The following is a 19,968-nucleotide window of genomic DNA, read 5'->3' as shown; positions in this document are numbered from 1 at the left end:
GAGGGTAAGATTTGTACCCTGCTGGGCTTATAATTTTGTTTTCTCTTTTTGTGCTGTTCATGTATAAATATTGCCAATTTCATTTGACACAAAAAAGGAAAACAACTTAATTTTGTTTCTAAGCTAGTGAATGACACAGAGACTACCCTCTAGATGAGACAGTGTAATATCAGCATACTGGCAATGATTTGCGGGGTGGGGTGGGGTGGGTGGGAATCAAGCCATTTCGAATGTATTTGTAACAAGGAAACAAATTTATTGATTTTAAAAGACAAGACACCATTTTGTTTTGAAAAACACAAGAAAGCTAGCCTGAGTTCAAGTCTGAAATATTCAGAAAAATCCTACTAATATCTTTAGTATGTTCCAGTCATTTGTTTAAACAACACACTAAAAGTTAATATATATTTTTATAATTATAAAAGTTCCCCAGTTATTGTACAGTACACAATACAAATCGCCCACAAACTATTATTTAGCTCCTGCCAATTTTGAGAGGACATGATATACTAAAAGATTTAGCATTTCTCACAAAAATCACATCAGGAAATACGTATTTACAAAACCAAATACATTATACAAAAAACCATCACATGTTATTCGGTAAAGATGTTTTTAAATAATTAAAAAGTTTATTCAACTGTAGTCCAAAAACTGGAAAAGAACATTACATTATCTCACACATACAATCTCTACAAAAGTTGCTTACCTCATTTACATAATATATTCAGTCGATTGTAAAATAAATGTTCAAATATCTCCTAGTGTTACTATGTTTCTGTGCTTGTGGGACTGAATAATGTAATCTGCCACTTACTAAGTGAAATTTAAATGATGGCACTTAAAAAAAAATACAGTATTTTAAAAAAACACAATGAAAGAAGTTTTACCTAGAAGGTACGAAAGCCCTGAGTGATAGTAGAATTACTGATTGGTAAGCACTACAATTAACCTAATTAAAAGTTTAACACCCCAGGCACAAATTTCCAAGTTTTCTCAAGGCACTCACTTATAGTTTCTGTAACCAATGCACTGGTCACCACCATAGGTCCCAATTGATGATGGAGATGAGTATAGAAAAAAATTTGCTTTGGTACAAAAGATGCTTTTTAAACGAATAAAATTCAATACCTCCTTTATTGGGTCATTTAAAATCATGTTTAGCAGGTTAAAACAAGGCAATTATTTGTTCAAAAGTATTAATTCATTGAAGGAAAAATTTACTTGGTAGTCAACTGTCAATGGGAGTTTTCACTTTTTCTTTCCTCCCCAGAATCATAATTCCTCTAATAAAGATTTGTTGTCCTCATTATTGAGCTAAACAATTCTTACCAAAGATTTCATTACTCAGGGCTTCCAATCCCAACATCATAATTTATTTAAAAAAACAAAGGAAAGAGGTGGTGGTGGGGTAGGGGTAGGGAAGGATCAAATACCAGAACCAAATAAGAGACAAAATACATTTTTGAAAATAGGATATATTACCAATTACTTCAAACCAAAGGAAAAAAAAATCCTAGGCAGTCACTTTGTAAGTGGCTTTTACTATTTAAGTAAAATTGGTAAACTAAACTCAGGTCTACTGGCACATAAAATCACTAGCAGCAATGATCAAGGCATGCAAACTGAGAAGCATTTACAGTAAATCATCATGAAGAATTCAAAAGAAGAGAGTTAAATTAAAACCCTTTGAGTATTGCATGTTAACACATGAGTAATTTGCATGGTCTGACTTCCTAAACTGCCTAAAAAAGCAATGTTTACGGCAAACTTGCACTATGCTATGGATGTCCTTTCACCAGACATCGGAATAGGTTACACTCTTTATGAGCGCCCGGCTAGGGCAGCGCAAGCACATCTGCAGACGACACTGCTCTCATGTTCCCTCTCACAGGGGACAAAGGGGGCCCAGTGCACGCAGAAAGGCCCTTGAGCAAAGTCAGCAATTGTGTAAGCAGACTGGCATTTACAGATATCAGAAGCAGTAGTCATAGCATCTCCTGACAGATGAGCTTAAAATCAAGTGCTTTGCTCTCCATTCTATCTATATATAATTTTTTGACAAAGTATTAAAGTTTTGGAGCATAGATAAAATTATGCCCTATATGAAATTCCCAAACAATATTTTATGAGAGATCTAACTCCAAATAGCTTACCTGCCCCATAGTTCAGTTTTTCTTTATCCACTTGAACTCGTTTCTTCCTAAGGCTTCACTTACAATTGTACTTTCTAAAGCTAAATAAACGAGATCTTTTGTTCTGTTTGGGGAGAAAAAAAAAAAAAAAAGAAAGAAATGTAACCCTTTCTTTATCATACCTTTTAAAGGCAATCTAGGTACTTTCAATGTGCAGAGATCAGTTACAACATAGGTCTACAGGCCCATGTATTTGTCCTCCTTTTCTAGAGTCATGATGTGATGCTAGAAAAGTTGATTTTTTTTCTGTAAACAGTACACTTACTTAGATGGCAGTGAATATTTGGGAATAAATATATCAAGCCCTCTTGAAGAAAATTAAGAGTTGTATATAAAATGCAAGTGTTCAGCGTGGAAACACTTTCTCTTCCTACCCCCCCCTTTAAAAAACAGCATAATTAGACATTTGGATATAGAGTATATTTTACCGGTCTAAGTCTAAATAAATGATCTGAAAGGCTTTTGTCCCCCATTGTATATCTTACAATGCTCAAAGGGTTAATACAAGGCATTACATCAAAGGGGTTTTCTAATACTAGAACTAAGCACTGAATTAATGCTTCTATTCCAGTTTTTAAAAAATCACCGAAGTTGCAGAAATACTAGGATTCCATTAATTGATTTGTTCTAACCATACACATGGAGGTTGATCTGATCTAGTGACAAGCCTAATTTTCAATAGCACTGCATGTCAACCCCTCTCCCCCATGTTCTGGTGTGATTCATACAAATCACAAGTTCTAACTTCAATTTTTTGATGATTGCTCTTTTCTCACCAAGAATTTGGGGGAGGGGAGGTTATAACAAAGGTCAATTTGTTGTATATAACCACTGCCTCAAATTGCACACAAAGGTGACTTGCCAGTTTTTTACTTTCTACTTGTGTCCACACAGGGAGGACCAACATCACAGTGACCCACATTTTTTTCTTTTACACTAATATTTCAAGCACAGCATTATTTTAGATGTTTCAAATATATCATCTGAAGAATTTTTCAAATTTGAAAAGGCATCACGTTTAGCACTTCTAGAGAGTGCGTTCACGTAAAAAGGTTGATGGTTACGGTAATGAAACCGTATTCAGTCCTGAATGACTTTAACAGCATTCTACAAGAACGTGTTCCTTTTCACTCGTCTACTACAAATCAAAGGCAGTCAATGTTGCACACTACTAATTTTAGGTATGCAGTGTTAAAAATCATTTTCTAAAATTTACTTTTGTTTTTCAAGTACACCACCTAAAGAGAGGTGCATGAACCGTGCTATACAGTACGAGAAAAAGCACAAAAAGGAAAGCAGATTTCTGTAAAGGCAGTAAGACTTATACAGTCAGTCCAAGCGTAGTTTGGATGAGAATCCTGAAAAAGTGACCAGCCACTTGATATCCAAAGAAAAAATTTAAAGTTGGGCCCTGTGTTCCAAGGAGATGGTTCAGCCATTTCACCCCATTGTTCACTGGCTTTGTGAATGCCAATCTTTTGGGTATGATTCTCAAAGTGTATGTGAAGATCAAACTATACCCATGATACTCAATCCTATTACACAGAAATATCTTTCTTGAAACTTAAAAGTAGCCAACATGCCTTCCTCACATTTTTCCTCACTGAAAGCATAGCACTAGGTCTACATAGATATTTTTCATGACTAGTGTTTAATTACAGTGTCAAGAAATATTAAGAAGTCCTTAAAATGTGTACTTGCCACTTGTCAATAAATCTACTCTGAGAATGTTAGTGTCATAATATTATTTAGAAAAGTCAGTTTCAGTGAACAGAAAAAATGAAAATAAAATGTTCAATACATGTTTGCTCCAAGTTGCTCAATTGTATAAATTATGATGTTTTTATTTTCTAATATACTTCACAATTTAAATTTGAAATTGCTTAAGATGTGTGTGTGTGTGTGTGAGATCTTGTATATATGTGTGTGTGTGTGTGTGTGTGCGTCTTACTGTGGATTACAGATAACTGGAAATAGCAGAGATCATAGATGTTATTTTGTCTATTGATCAGAACTACCTACCCTAGTCACAAAGAATTAATGTTCCTAACTGTGCTCATGAAAGACATTAGAATATTTTTAGTGAGACAAGTTAATAATATTTAATTCCTCTAATCTGTCCTAATTTAGAACAAACCATGAACAATTGGAAGAAATGTTGAATCCTGTAGGGTGCCCAATCCCTAACTTTCATCAATCTAAATTTGCCATTATCAGATTCCTCTAATGAGACAAATATATCCAACATTAAATTAAACAATGATAATAAATACATTTAAAATCATTCAATAAACAAGATGAAACCAGTAAATACATTTGGTCCAACACAGATATAATAAAGTTCTGGGGGTTGTGAATGGGGAAGTGAAAAAATTCAGAAAGGAGCATCAAAATGAAGAATTTTTTTCCTTTTTAGATTTTAATTTTACCTGTAAACCTTTCCTAATGCACGATGAAGTAGGTACACAGTCTTTGCAGCTTTAAGGTGTGTGTTTGCGTTTGTGTGTGTGATAGTGCAAATTCATTGCCTTTAGGGGAGGAAAAAGGGGAATGATCATTTAAATGACATTTAAATGAAGGTGATGCTAGGATGCTAGTGAAGACTTTCAAACATGTGAGTGAGTTGTATGATACAAAATTTGAATCGATTTTAAAAATTATATCTGAATGATTTAAAGTTTACTTAAGAAGCTTTGTTGATCTTAGTTATTTGAGTAGTCTAAGGCAATCAAGTAACAACAGTTGAAATGTACTGCATGTTACCCAATAAGCCATTTGGTATTTTCAACTGTACAGACTGGCTCACCCTCTCCTTTCCACCCCCCGCCCCTGCCCTCCCCACCCTAATAAAACTGGAAAGATAAACGTCTTGAGTGTAATATAGGCCTCATTAACAATCTGTAAATCATTTTGTGCTTTCCCTTTTTTTGGCTCTATGTATTTGTGTATTATTTATTTTTGCTAATTAGCTTTTTTAGAACTATTTAAATAAATGGATGTGCCTGTTTTTGTTGTTGTTGGTTAATAATTTGAGAGCTTAAAAGAACCTTGCTTTTCACGTAAATTAAAGTAGGGATGGGTGTTATCCTCTCTGGGATCTCACCTTCTGACTTGGTAGCTGACTCCTGCCCACGGACACTCGCGCGTGCATGTGGGCACACAGACACTGAGACACACAGAGAAACATTTAGACTGAAAAGATGCACTTCAATAAGTACCTGCTTATTGTGTTAATTTTCTTAAGTTATAACTAGATAAGAATGGTCTAAAATATATATGATTTTCTGTAACAAAGTTGGTAATTAAAACTAGCCTGCTATTTCACAATAGCAATCTGATCCTTAATCCTTAAGCAATGTGATTTGTAATCAAGTAATATTCAGCTCTAGGAACAAAAATAAATTCACGGTCACTCAAAGAGGGGAAGTGATTTTTGTCTTTTCATTTTGCTTTGTTTGCCCTAAATTTCCTTTGAAGAACATGTTACCTGTCCTTACTTCGGGAATCTGGAAATGACAGGCACACCTTGTCAAATGGATTGAAGAGGAATTCACATGAACAAAATAAGCCTTACTAAACCTTAGCTTCAGTTCTGTTTTAAGGCACCATGTAATAGCCGAGGTACGATGATCCCTGATGTACATTCTTCAACGGCACTGGTCCATCCAGCCACCTATCCAAATCCTACAGAATTGGGGATAAGCAACAGTGCGGTGTGCCAGTTACACTGCCTTCAGGTTCTGTTTAAAATTTAAATCCACATACTTTAGAAACCAGGAAATATTTTTGAAGGAAATAACGATATGCAGGTTGCTACATTCCTTGCATTCCATAAATTTTCTTTTATAATAGCAGCATATTGAACTACTATTAGGAAAAAGACCTGGAATAAAAGAAAGTCATTCAAATGGAATGGTTTCCTGTATGTCCAGCTCAGCATAAGTAGCATGTACACTTAAAAAAAAAAAAAGTCAAGTCATTTTTTTCAGCTTCAGTATCTAACTATAACAGCCCCACTCAACAGCAGAATGCATCTGTGCAGTGGTCCCAAATACAGAATCAGTAGTCTTTAAACAGAGGAATTGGTATGCAAATAACAGTTAAAATTCAATGTTTAACGGAAGCTTGCATTAACATGGTTTAATAATTATGTACACAAATTATGTACATATTAGCATAATCTCTTGCAATTCTGTCATTTACTCTGAACTGATAAATGCACAGCTCAACTTTTCTTCAGAGAAAAATAGATGACCTTCCCAACCCTCTAGCACTATAATAAAAATGCTCTGTATTCTCTCTCCATACTCCAAAATGTTATGAAAATAGTGTCTTATGGTTCTGTCCAATGAAAAGCACCTTTCAAAAGCAAATTTGATGCATCTGCTGCCAAATGGGCATGCCTCCAGTGTAAATCAAAGAAAATCATTTCTTTTGATATTTCACAGAAGTGCATCTAATTAAAAACTTACACATGAAATCATACACCAAGACTAACAATCAACAATAAAATATTTTAAGCTACAAAAAATGTAAATTATTTTTTAATTATAAGAAAACAAAAACATTGACATTAAGTGTTGTAAAAATCCTTCTTGACACCCAAAACTAAGGGAAAAAAACCTCATTATTAAGAAGCAAATAATTTGTTTACATTAAAAAAAAAAAAAAGACCTGGCAAAATACATACACCCATTCCATTTCACAACTCCAAAAAGGTAATGTTCAGCACAGAGAATTTGACAACCGTTGACCTTCAGGCTTATTAAAATTTCAACTTAAGCCCAATATCAACAGGGTTAATGTTAGCTGGAAAAATACGTTCTAATATTCTTTAGACTGCAGTGTAGGTATTTCCTGTAGCGCTGCACTGTCTGATAGTCTGAGTACTCGTGACGATGTGCTCGCTGTGAATTGGATTCAGGAGGCTTGGCTGCACGCCACTCTCGAGAACAGGCTGCATACAGCCTACCGGAAATGCCTGGTTCAGCTCGGTTTTCTCTCTTTTGGCTTGAGGTTCTGAAGAGTCATCTAATTCCTCATCCATTTCACTCTCCACTTCACTGCCTTCATCTGCACAAACAAATAATACCAAGACTATTACCAGAAGACAAACTGGGAAAGAGCAATCAACAAATGCTTTAGGAACACTTTAATATAGTACCTTGAGAAAGCAACTCCTTAGCCCTTCTTGGGGGACAAAGCTTGTGGGTTTTCCTTTCAACAGATTTTTCCTGTGTCAGTGCTCTATTCTTTTAAACACAGCAAAGGTAATTTATTCTTGGGTTTGCGACTGATATCTTTAATAGGTCTTTTAAGAAGACCTCTGGAGTTCCCTGAAGTTTTTACATTAACTAGTGGCATAATTTGTGTCATTATAAAGTAGTCACTTGGGTTCACTACGCTGGCTTTGGGGAATGTATTGCGCTGAAAAATGCTAACTATGAAGAAAACAAAAGGAAGAAAGAAGGAAAAAAATTTGTTTTTCCTCTGAAAATCTACATCTGATATAAATTTTATCTGTGCTGATGTTAATGTAGGTGAGACCTACGTTGAGTCACAAAATAACTATAGCATGCATAAGCAGGGGCTGCTCACAGACTTTCTGTGCACATGAATGTTGTAGATCACAATATTAATTAGACCCTTAACTTTTATTACAAAATGAAGACTGAGGCAGTAGTATCAGATTAAAAATGCACAGTGAACTTCCATTCCTAGCAACACTGATACTCTCTGTTAACAGCTAGTATACATTTCTGGAAATTAGGTGTATAAATAGTCACTGTTACTTCCAAATTTTAATACATTTTATATTAACTAAAACATCATTATAATGGAATACTATTTAATTTTTTCCAGCATGCACTGTTAAAATTCAAAAGCACAGCATAGAGAGAAAATGCTCTCACACAGCTTTACTACTGTGTAAGATTCTCCTCAGAGGAGTGGAGAGAATATCTCTTCATAAGCGCTAATTTTTAAACAGCTAGGGATATATTTCTGCCTCAAAAATCTTTTCACTGGGAATTCCCTGGCAGTCCAGTGGTTAGGACTCTGTGCTTTCACTGTTGGGCCTGGTTTCGATCCCTGGTCGGGGAACTAAGATCCCACAAGCCACGTGGCACAGGCAAAAAAAAAAAAAAAAAAGTCTTTTTACTTCATCCTCGACATGTTTTATTGTTTACCAAAAAAGCCTCCACACATAATTACACCAAAACCTCATCTATAAATGAAAGATATCTATACTTATTCTTATATTTTTGACTTATTATGGTGACTTTTGTATTAACAGAATCAGATTCCATTATATTTTATGGCATGTCACATGCAAAGAGTGTGTAACAAGTTACTGCAATGTCAGCTGGACTCTAAGAGGTGTTGAGTCTAGTTTTACCATTTGGGGCACACCTGCAGCAGTTCTGCTAATACAGTTCTCGGCGTAAATGGGCTCCCTGACGTTGCTTCTCTTATTATCAATTGGTGCAAAGATGGTTCCAGAGACAAGTGGTGAGGAATAATAGGGCCTCCATGTAAGGTGCAGGCTGTACAGCTGTGCAGCTGCCAGGAGCAACGTCTTCTGGGAAGGTTGTGTGATTAAAAAGATTGAGATTAGATGTACTGACTAGAAATGGTGCCTGTGATGCACTGAACGATAAACAGAGAAGTTCTCTGGGACGAGGTAAGCTGTCTTGGCCACCTGCTTTATCCGGTTACCGTTCGCCTCTGGTAAAGGACTTGAGGATAGCATTACAGTTTGTCCGAACAAGCACATTCGAAGGGCTGGTGAGCTGCCGGAAAGGGCTATGTTTGGTAGACATTTGCTTCATTAAGAGGATATAATCAAAATATGCTTGTATGACACTTTTGCATTTTTTTTTTGTATTTGTTTTCATATGAACAAACAAAAGGTCTGGAAGGATCCTCACACTAAATTCTTAATGGTGGTAGTCTCTTTGGCTTTTGACTATGAAGTTTTTACTTTCTGTAATTTCTAATTCTCTGCATTATTTGAAATCTTTATACATAACTAATGTTACTTTTATTATCCAGAAAAAAATCAAATTCTCATTTTGTGGAAAAAGCCCCCCAAAATTTCTTAAAGATTTCACATTCAAACCGTAGGTTCTGAATATGCTAGTTTGGTTAATTCTCAAGAAGCATCCAGTCTAGAGGTGAATGGGACCAGCAGAGCCACCCGAGGAAGGTGAGGGCAAGTCACACTGCTCCTTGGCTCCCTCTCCACCAACTTTTCTGTGACTGAGAAATAGTGTCAAAGTAATAAAAGAGGCAGCAGTAAAAGAAAAACAAAAATCATTTCAAGCAGGCAGGCAAGTGGAGAGAGAGTGGGATGTCCTTTCATCTACCCTGCTGTGGACGGAAAAGGCAATGGGGAGATGAACAGAACAAACTCCAGTGCTCCAGGCCACGCTGCTTCAGGTCCACTTGTGAGTGACAGGGTTCCTTTGGATAGGCTACAAAGCAATCACAAAAGCAAGCCCTTTCTCTAGTTCCCACAGACATTTTATGCTCCTATAGAGACTCAAAAGACATTTCCTGGGAACCTACTTGAAGTTATGGGAATTTGGTACACAAAAACTAAAACTAGGTGCTGCTGGCGTTTACCAAAGACTTTGGTTCAATGCTTGACAAGGAAGACTGGCTGCCATTCAGTGTTTGGCCCAGGAGCAACATTCCTACTACACCTCCGGACACCCTGGGATGAAATCCCCAAATTTGAATTATGAGGCTTTGGTGTCAGTGCATCATCGGGGTTGCCTTATATGTTGGGCCTGCATTTCAACAGCCACTTTTCCTGCTCTGAATTTACAAACTGGCCTCATCATTGATTTGCCTCTCTGATGTTTCTTTGGTTAATCCTATAGAGTATATATTTGCAACAATGATGTTTTGGGGCTATCATTCTCTACTTTTCCTGTTTTGCTATTATGCATGTTGCTAAAACAGGAATTAACGCGTACACAGTTGATAAATAGTGATAAGAGTTTAAAGTGGGAGTGATGTTGATTCACACAGGACTTTCCCCGGCATGTGAATGTCTTCCATCACCAAGGAGGCACGGAAGCTGAACACGGAGTACCCTAGTACAGGACGCTACAGAGAAAGTGTGGCACCTTGTGTGCGGATTCCCCACATGCTTCCTCATGCCTCAGTTTCCCCACTGGCTCTGGCTCTGTCCTGGAAGGGATAATGGTGTAGTTCTCCCCAGTCTATGGACACTTTGTCCCTGACTCCAAAACTCAATTCCTTAAAACCTCAAGAAATCTTCACTTTTCTTGTTTTTTGAAGAAAGGTGTATATTTTCTGCAGTGCTTATTTATTAGAAATGTTACATTAAAAAAAAAAACAACAACTGAGCTGGTATTTTTTTCAGAATTGTTTTTCTTTGTGTGCACTCTATTCCAACCTCATTTTCCTTCGAGCCCTGTTCCTTTTACTCTGTGGTTTTATAGGTCGTAAGTTTCTTCAGAATTATATATTGTGTTGTCACATTAGAGTGGCAATGCTGATATGAAAATTTAAGAAGTATATATGTTATCCTTTTCATCTACCCCAATACTGATCTTGCTTTTATAGTAAACTTCATTGTTATCTCTGAGTTCTTTCTCCACTGAAAAGTGTGAATTGGTGACTTGAGTACGCTGAGGAATCTTTTTCTTGCCGGGTGGGCCTTAAATAAAAATATTTGACCCAATTTTATCACTTTTTTCAGGACTCTGGCGAAAGCCAGAAGTAATTTCTGGTTACTTGTACTTAATTGCAGGCAAAAAAAATCAAGAAGAGTTTAAACTGTATTTAAATTCAATTCTTGCACTTAATATATGTAACATAAAGCACAGAAATGGAGAAATAAAAAAGATTCCAAAAGACTTAACTGTCATATTCATCAAGGATTGTATGCCATTTCCACAAAATAAAAGTGCTATACACATATACATTTTCCTCTATGAGAATTTCTTACTCAAAAAAAGTCCTTAAAAATGTACATTATTTTCAATTCTTACCTTTATCCAGATTTCCAGGAGACACAGCATTTAAATCACCAAACTGCAAAACAACAGTCATTTGTGCAACAGTTACTACCAAGCAGAATAAAATAATATTCTCAGAGACTGCAGTAAAAATACCACACTACGACTTTTTAAAACTGTAAACTAGCGACCATTTTGATCTCTAACTACACAGGTCACCTAATTTTCCAATCAAACCTGTCAAAATTGAACAGTTTACACTGTGTCACAATTTAGCTGTCTTAGCCTCTTTGCAAAAGGATAACAATTTTCTGTCTTCCATGCTCCATTTTACTTTTTATTATTTGAACTCAGCAGTGAAGCAATAGGGGCCTGGCTGACCTGGATGAAGATGGATGTGGTAGAATAAATTTGGAAAAGCTCTGACGAAGCAGAAAGCATCAGCTCCACCCCCATTAACTGTCCGTGAGTCCACCCGGAGTCTACACTATAGAAACATAGTCCAGCCACTTGGTTGAACTCTGTTTTTTTGAGTTTTTATTTGTAGAAATGAAAAACATAATAGGAGCCCCAACACTGAGAGTATTTATGTTTACAAAATCTTTGAGACTTCTCTTCTTGTAATTGATCTTCTTATTTACTAAGATAACAGGGTCCCAAATTAAAAAAGAAATGCATCTGATTATTAATGCAACAAAAAAGGTATTAAAACAATATGGAACAATTAATAACCTTCAGCTTAGACTTTACTTGCTACCTTAGTTCAAAAGCTTGATAATATTTTTACAGTGAAAAAATATATTTTAAGAGTCTCAGGGTGAACATAAATAAAAAATTGAAGAGCAGAGGTAACGAAGCTAATTGGAAAAAGGTGAAGTGAAACCTCATAGCACCTGCTTTTTAAATGGTAAACATTACTTTTTTTTTAAAGCTGAAGATTCAGAATAAGTCATTATTAGAAATTCGGGTTTCTCAAAAAGCTCAGAAAGGGTGAGAGAGAAATTCTACTTACATTCGGAAGTTTGCTTATAAAGAGTTCCATGATAGGAGTATTTTTTTCATCTACAACATATGTCTATAAAGTAATAAAACTGATCTTATTTTGCAAACATACACACACATAATTTCTTTTTTTATCTAAACATGAGCTGTTCTTCATAGTAGCTACCTTGGGAGCGTATACATTTATTCCAAGGTTCAAGATTCTGGAATTCCTCTTTGACAACCAATTTCAAGAGTTAGTTTATGTATCATTCAAGAAAGCCCATCTTGTTGTTTTACATCAAACTGTGACTCCAAACACTCCACATTTTATTCATTGTACTTGGTCCTGAGATGATTTCTGATTACTTACCAAATTTAAATGCATCTCTGCCACAATTCAGGATATTTAAAATAATGTGTCATTTTACTCTTTATTATTTCTTAGCAGTTCAGAGGCAGTTTAAAAAGAGGCATTCCACATCACTTTAAGCCATGGCAGTATTACTGAACCAATGTGTAGCCTCCCGGGGTGACTGCCTTGAAGGGGACAAGGGCCTCCTGGTTGCACAACTCTTAGTATATCTGTTTGAAGGACCGCCCCATTGCGTTATAGTTACGTCCCATGGGCAGCAAATATAAAATCATAAATACTGAACTGTTGCTTTGAAGTTGTTCCTGTTCACATGGCTCAGAACCTTATGTTAGTCTAAATAAAAACCACAGTTTAAATTGTACAGGATTTCTTGAATTAAAGAATATAATAAAAGCACCAAAAAACACAACAGGATTCTTTACCTATTTTTGGTATTATTTAAATTTTTAGAACTATAAACAGAGAATGCCCAAAGCTGAAGGGTCACTTATATGTTATTTCTAGTTGACACACAGAGGAAGATTTTTATTTCTTTTAAATGACTACTTAACAACACTTAGGACCCAATACTGGAAATGAGTTGGCAGTGATGAGTCTAAACATACTTCCACATCTATAAAAAGTGAATACACCATTTGTTTTTGATAAATCTTGAAAAGTTGTTTGAGACTAAATTATTACTGCCATCGGTGATCAATAATATCATGCAAAGTGGCTAAAACCAAACTTTGAACACATACGGAAATTTTTCTTCGAAAGAAACACTGCTTTTAGTTGCTACTTAACTGAAAATATGACAACGTGATAGAAAGATTTTCCTTTGAAAATTTCTGCTTAATCTGAATGAATACATCTGATTACTCAGGATGATGAAAATAAAAACCAAAAACAATCGAAATCTCTGTAATCATTATTAGCATTAGCAAATAAACATTTGCATACTCAATGCTGAGGGCTTGTGACCATGCACTGTGAGGGACACTGTGGAAAAAAAGAAAAAAAAAAAATCTTCACGATACTGCCAATGCCTGTAGTTGTCTCTGGGATTAATGACAAAGTTCCATATGTACAACATACAGTAGATTTAAAATAAAAATCTTGTGAATAAGAGGTTTTGATATTCCTGTATAGTGGAAGGTGAAGGTTTTTATGTGCACTTTATGTGTGAGGAAAGAATATACATTTGAGGACTTCCCTGGTGGCGCAGTGGTTAAGAACCCGCCTGCCAATGTAGGGTACACGGGTTCAAGCCCTGGTCCGGGAAGATCCCACATGCCGCGGAGCAACTAAGCCCGTGAGCCACAACTACTGAGCCTGCACTCTGAAGTCCGCAAGCCACAACTCCTGAAGCCCACGCACCTGGAGCCCGTGCTCCGTAACAAGAGAAGCCACCGCAGTGAGAGGCCCGCATACCGCAACAAAGAGTAGCCCCCGCTCGCCGCAACTAGAGAAAGCCCGCGCGCAGCAACGAAGACCCAACGCAGCCAAGAAAAAAAAAGAATATACATGTGATTAAGGAAAAAAAACACCTTAATCCTACAGATAGAGTAGGTAAGATAAGGACAATCAGTTCGTTCATTCAGTATTCAAAAAATATTTATTGAGAGCTTATTATGTGCTAGGCACTCTGCCAGCCAAGTTCCAGTCAGATTAATTTGGAAATATTCCCTCTTTCTGAAGGTATCAGAAGTTGTTTACATTAAAAAGGACAGGTAGTTTAGCCAAAAACCAACGCAGCCTGGGAAACCTTCAAGAAGGTTTTAAAACCACAGGGTTATTAGAAAGGGAGTTTGGAGGGAGCAGCAAGTCAAAGTAGCAGGAAGGGAGGAAGGAAGGGAAGGGAGGCAGGGAAGACTGAGAGCGGGCATAAGGACGGCGGCATCACAGACAGGAGAGAGACGACAGGGACGTAAATGAGGCCAGGACACGCTAGCAACAGAAGAGGAGGAGGAGAGACATGATTTGGATTAAAAAAATGGAGGTTGGGGCTTCCCTGGTGGCGCAGTGGTTGAGAGTCCGCCTGCTGATGCAGGGGACACGGGTTCGTGCTCCGGTCTGGGAAGATCCCACATGCCGCGGAGCGGCTGGGCCCGTGAGCCATGGCCGCTGAGCCTGCGTGTCCGGAGCCTGTGCTCCGCAACGGGAAAGGCCACAGCAGTGAGAGGCCCGCGTAGCACAAAAAAAAAAAAAAAAAAAAAAGTAGAGGTTGGCAAGGAAGTCCAGAGATTACTGAAAAGTTATAGCTTCAGAAACTGAAAAACTCTTACTGCTTTCTAATTTCCCCTGCTGCACAGGGGACTGGAGGGGACTACTATTCACTAAGGTGACGTCTGACAGCTTATAAAGTACTTTCATGGTTCAGCATATAGTTGGCTTCCTCTCAAATATGATGACCTCAAGTATCACTTTCTCAATATCACTTCTTCAGAGAGGCTTTTCCTCACAGCCCTACTTAAGCGTCTCCTTCCCTGTCACTGTTCATCAGCACCTCACAAAAAACTTACGAATCTGGCTATAGGTAAGGAGCTTAGATTCAATCCTGCAGCTACTGAAAACACGTTCATCTGTCTAGCATTGTAAGGAAATATGGTGGTGTTAGATTTGAGACCAGATATTCTGACCATCAGTTTAGGAAGGGAGGGAGTAAGGGAGTGGGAGGGAGAGGGAGAGAGAGAGAGAAAGTATGTATGTTTCCTACATGGCAGAAAGAATATAAATTAAGGGATTTAAAGTGTGCTCTGGGTAGAAAGCATATGGCCTTTGATGTACATAGGAGTTAAAGTTCTGTCAGCCAGATAGATAAATAGGGAACGTTCTGAAGTAGAAACAGAATGGAACATAGAGAAAGCATAGCTGTTGTTTTTAGGAAGAAAGACCTCCTTGCCTAGAAACCATTTCTCCAGGCCCTGACAACCGGTCATAATAATGAGCATGCTCCTGGACAGCAGCAGACTAAAAAATGTGTGGTCAAGGCAGGCAGTGGGAGTCTGTTAGACCATAAATTCATGACGAGTAGTAATGGCCAGGAAGTATAAATGGGAGACTGGTCAGCACAGCCTATGTGACTATTGGCAGCATCCTTGAGAGCAACCCTGAGTATGACCCTGACTTGTGGCCAAGCAGCTGAGAAGTAGTTCATCACAGGACTGTGAGGCCTAAGCACAGGCACCATGAGAGAAATCAGGCTCAGCCCACAGGTATACTGCAGAGACCATTGCAGGTTAGATCCAGCAGCAGTGAACTTTCCACAATAAGGGAGGCAAGCCTTGTATTGTAATAGCTGGAAAGTGAAACAATGCAGAGGAAGCCAGGGGGCTCAGACAGCAAACTGGTGAGGATCCACGGGGGCCCACAAAACAGAGACTGGGGATAGAAGGAAGGAGTTCAAGGACTGGGATGAAGACCTCACCCGTGGGGATGCTTTCCCTGCTGGAAGAGTTTACCCCATCCTGGGGAGGAAGGTTAGTGAGTAATCATAACCACATCATCTGGGCAGCCAGGTAAACATCCTCCATAGAAACCACATCTTACCACAAAATCTCTCTGCTGGTATGCCCAGATTTATAGATTTACAGGCAGACAGATACAATCTCTCTCTCTCTCTCTCTCTCTCTCTCTCTCTCTCTCACACACACACACACACACACACACACACACACACAATGTATAACTGATTTACATGCTGGCACCAAAATATGAAAGTGTATGGTCTAGAACAGGGGTTAGTAAGGGGTCAGATAGTAAATATTTTAGGCGTTACGGTCCTGTTGCAATTACTCAGCTCTGCTACTATAGTGCAAAAATAGCCATAGATGATAGTTATATGAGTGGGCATGAATGTGTTATAATAAAACTTTATAAAAAATGGATGATGAGCTGGCCTTTGGCTAAAAGAACTTGTAAACCCTAGAAGATTTGGTCCAGTTCACAGACAGTGAAGGGAATGGAAGATTTTGTCTTTAAGGAAGGTGTGAAGACTTTGGCCACAGGGAGGATATAGAACCAGAGGCTTTAAGAACCAGCTTCATCAAAAAATGATGGTCACAAGGAAAGAAACATGGGTCAAGTTTTAAAGATGGAAATCAGTTGGAAGACTAATCTTCCTCTCTTTTCCTATGGAGGCTTGTATGTACAGACAGAGACAGATAAAGGTTGGTGTTTGTGTCAATTAGTGGGTGAAGAGGATGAAGTCTAGGATACGAGGAAAGATTGCACGGAAAAGAGACTGGGAAAAAGATTACATGTATTAGTGATTTAGATGGGGCAAGCCTCCCTAGTGGGGAGTTTTTTTTTCCAATTTGGATGCAGATGTGAAGAGATAGTCCAATAGCGTAAGTTCTCCATTGGTAAAAGCAAATAAGGAATAGTTCTAGATGAGGATGGTTTTTGGGGTGGAGTCATCCATGGAGACATGTCAGTGAGATGTATGTAGAGGAGGGGAGGAAGTAAGAAAAAAATAATATACTGGAGGAAGAGTTCATAATCCACAAGTAATAACTGACTTCATTCAGAGCAATTTAGCTTTTATACTGTAATAGTTTCCTATTGCTGCTGAAACAAATTACCACAAATGTGGTGGCTATAAATAATACAAACTTACTATTTTTTAATTCTGGAAGTCAGAATTCCAAAATGGGTCTCGCTGAGCTAAAATTAAGGTGTCGGCGGGTTTGTATTCCTTTCTGAAAATTTTTAGGGAGAATTTCTTTTTTCCTTTTCCAGCTTTTAGAGGCTGCCCACAGTCCTGGGTGTGACCCCCGTCTATCTTCAGAGCCAGCAATGTCCGGTCAAGTCTTTCTTCCACTACATCACTCTGACACTGACTCTTCTGCTTCTCTCTTCTACTTTTAAAGACCCTTGTGATCACAGTGGGCCAATCCAGATAATCAAGGTTAATCTCTTTATTTTAAGGTCAATTAATTAGTAACCTTAAGTCCATCTGTAAACTAACATATCCACAGGTTCCCAGGGTTGGGATGTAGACACCTTTGGGGGTCATTATACCGCCTACTACACACATCTAAGCTACCTCAAAAAAAACCTGTCATATTTGCCTGAATAAAATCATTTGACAGTAAATTTTTTTCTACTATTGGAGGAAATACATCCTCCAGATCAAGCCGTTTGTAACACAGTAATTTTCCCCTCAATTTTGTCTGTTTTGTGCTCTTCATTAGGGGTGAGGTGGGATAGTATTGTATATAGGCACAAATTCATTTTTTGTAATATATTTCTCACTAAGGGCATTTGTTCTTTATTTTCATTTACAGACTTCGAATTTTATGTATAAGACTTCCTACCTCTGACAGTTTTTCACAGCATGCATTTCAAGGTTTAGACTTATTGGAAGCACACATACATCCAAGAAGTTTACCAAGATCACAGAGCTGAAAGTTGTTAGTGATGACACATAAGGAAGTCATTCCCGACAAAGAAGTGGAAGTCAAAACTGAGGGAATCAAAAGCTACTGAGTAGTGGGGCCAGAACAGCCCTAAGCTCCACATCCAAACGGAGGCCTAAGGAGAAACTCTGATGATAAAGTTACACACTAAGGACCAGTTACATACATACTGGTCCTTTGGACAGTTTCATGAGAGCAACCTGTGCCACCAAACTGCACAGCAAGCAGCTCCAACAACCTCGGAAAAGCCCTCTTGTGTTAACGCTACTCCATGGTTCCATGAGGATCCATGCTGTATAGACGCTGCAGCCAGATGCCAAGGTGCTAGCGGGGGATTAGCTGACATGAGATGTCTCTCTGGGACATTTACCTTTTAACTTGCATAAATTTTACATATATATATAATTTTATATATAATACTTTCTTCCCGCTTCATAAGTACATATAAGACCTTTCAATCAATCCTACTGATAAGATTTTATCCAAGTCTAGCTATGTCTAGTTAGACCCAATTATGTTTATGCTTCCTCCCTAATGTTGCCATTTTCTTTTCTAATTGACTCCTTTCCCCATTCTATTATGTTGGCGGTGTTTTATAAAGCATTGAATTAGTTTGCCTCTGATTACCACTTTGGCTACATCCCAAATAATGTGGTTGGATGCTTTGTAATTCCATGAATCATTTGACTCACCATTCAAAAACAGTCTACAGGCTATTTTCCCCTTGTAATATAGTATTATTAAAGACTTCACATGCCTTTATGTTATCTGTTTTATTAATTTCAACTTCTAAGCTTATGTTTGTATTGTCAAGAAATGACGGTCTAATTCAACACAGTATTACTTGGATTGTCAGTGTAAAATCAATATTAAAAAATCTAATTCAGAGTAGAAGGCAACCAAATATAGTCCCTCTTGACTAATACACATAACTTCAGATATTTATATACTTATGGAAAGGAAAGGGAAAGGAAATGGAACTAACAAAAATCTGGTACCTTGTATGTGCCTGTCTGCTTGCCTGCCTATCCACCCCATCTATCTACCTATACCTAACAACCTATACCTATCTTCCTTCCTACTTTAGTCCTCACAACATCCCTGTGAAGGAATGGTTCTTATGTTTATTTTGTTGATGAGAAAACTCAAGTTTTCTTGAGATATACGTATATATAACTTGCCCAGGTTGCAAAGGTATTAAATGGGAAATATGAAATTTAAATTTGGGTGTCGAACAACTTGGGGTGTGGGGCCAGCCTGACCTGGGTTTGAATCCCAACTCTGCCACTATCAGTCCTGTGACCCCAGACATAATACTCTTTGATCCTCAGGTTTCCACATATATGAAATAGACAGGGTTTAATGTCTTCAAGACTCAATTTTCAAATACTGAAGTCCTAGAATTCCATTTAACCCTAAAACCGTAAGAGGGTGATTTTAAAATGAAATGTCTCGAGCTGAGTGGGGCTACAAGGAGTACTGCTTCAGAATGGAAGTGTTCCTTAGGCTTTGACCTAAGGTTGTTGACACTATAAACTCAGTCTACGGCTGAAGTTGAAGTCACTTGATGTACTGACCAAGCCATTTATGGCTCAAGCAAATACCATGAGAAGGGCTGTCCTAAACGAGGATGGTGTGTGTGTGTGTATGTTTTGTACCTTTAGCGTAATGAGGATGATCACACAACCAGAAATAGCTGACGAGCTCAGATGAATGTCAACATGTAAACCTTGACCTAACCAACTGCTTCTCGCTCTGTTCTTCTAAGAAGTCAGTAAAGGAGTAAGAGCCTTTAAAGCAGTTCCTATAAAAGCAGGAAGATTGTTCCCATGCAGATTTGGAAGTTCTTGACCCAATTCTAATCTTTCAACATTCTGTACTTAGCTTGAACTTTGTAATGTTCTGAACTTTACAAACCTTAGATAGCTGCACAATCTCCTATGATTTCAGTTCTATTAACCGAAGTTAGTAGAGTCGATCACAAAAGGATTAGGTAGTGGCAACTATTTTGAATGTTTTTG

The 19,968-nt window shown here is 37.7% G+C and overlaps 1 protein-coding gene across 8 annotated transcripts in view; it reads right to left on the bottom strand.

Moving 5' to 3' along the window:
* Positions 1-610: 610 nt before the first annotated feature.
* The window catches only part of RFX3 (regulatory factor X3), a 294,873-nt gene continuing 275,515 nt past the window's right edge, over positions 611-19,968 (bottom strand). For 7 of the 8 annotated variants that reach the window (XM_089913244.1, XM_089913246.1, XM_022573601.3 and 4 more), the window contains 2 exons: positions 11,222-11,264; positions 611-7,268 (listed from right to left, as the gene is read on the bottom strand). In XM_089913244.1, coding sequence (XP_089769370.1) covers positions 7,030-7,268; positions 11,222-11,264 — 282 coding nt within the window. In that variant the 3' untranslated portion in view covers positions 611-7,029. The remainder of the gene's footprint in view (positions 7,269-11,221; positions 11,265-19,968) is intronic. The other variant, XM_089913248.1, reaches the window with a different exon arrangement.

The sequence above is a fragment of the Delphinapterus leucas genome, chromosome 6 (assembly GCF_059928025.1).
Source record: "Delphinapterus leucas isolate spDelLeu-1000000601 "Yukka" chromosome 6, BTC_Dleu_Yukka2, whole genome shotgun sequence".
Lineage (NCBI taxonomy): Eukaryota > Metazoa > Chordata > Mammalia > Artiodactyla > Monodontidae > Delphinapterus > Delphinapterus leucas.
The sequence above is the reverse complement of the archived record's forward strand: the minus strand, read 5'-3'. Positions and strand labels throughout refer to the sequence as shown.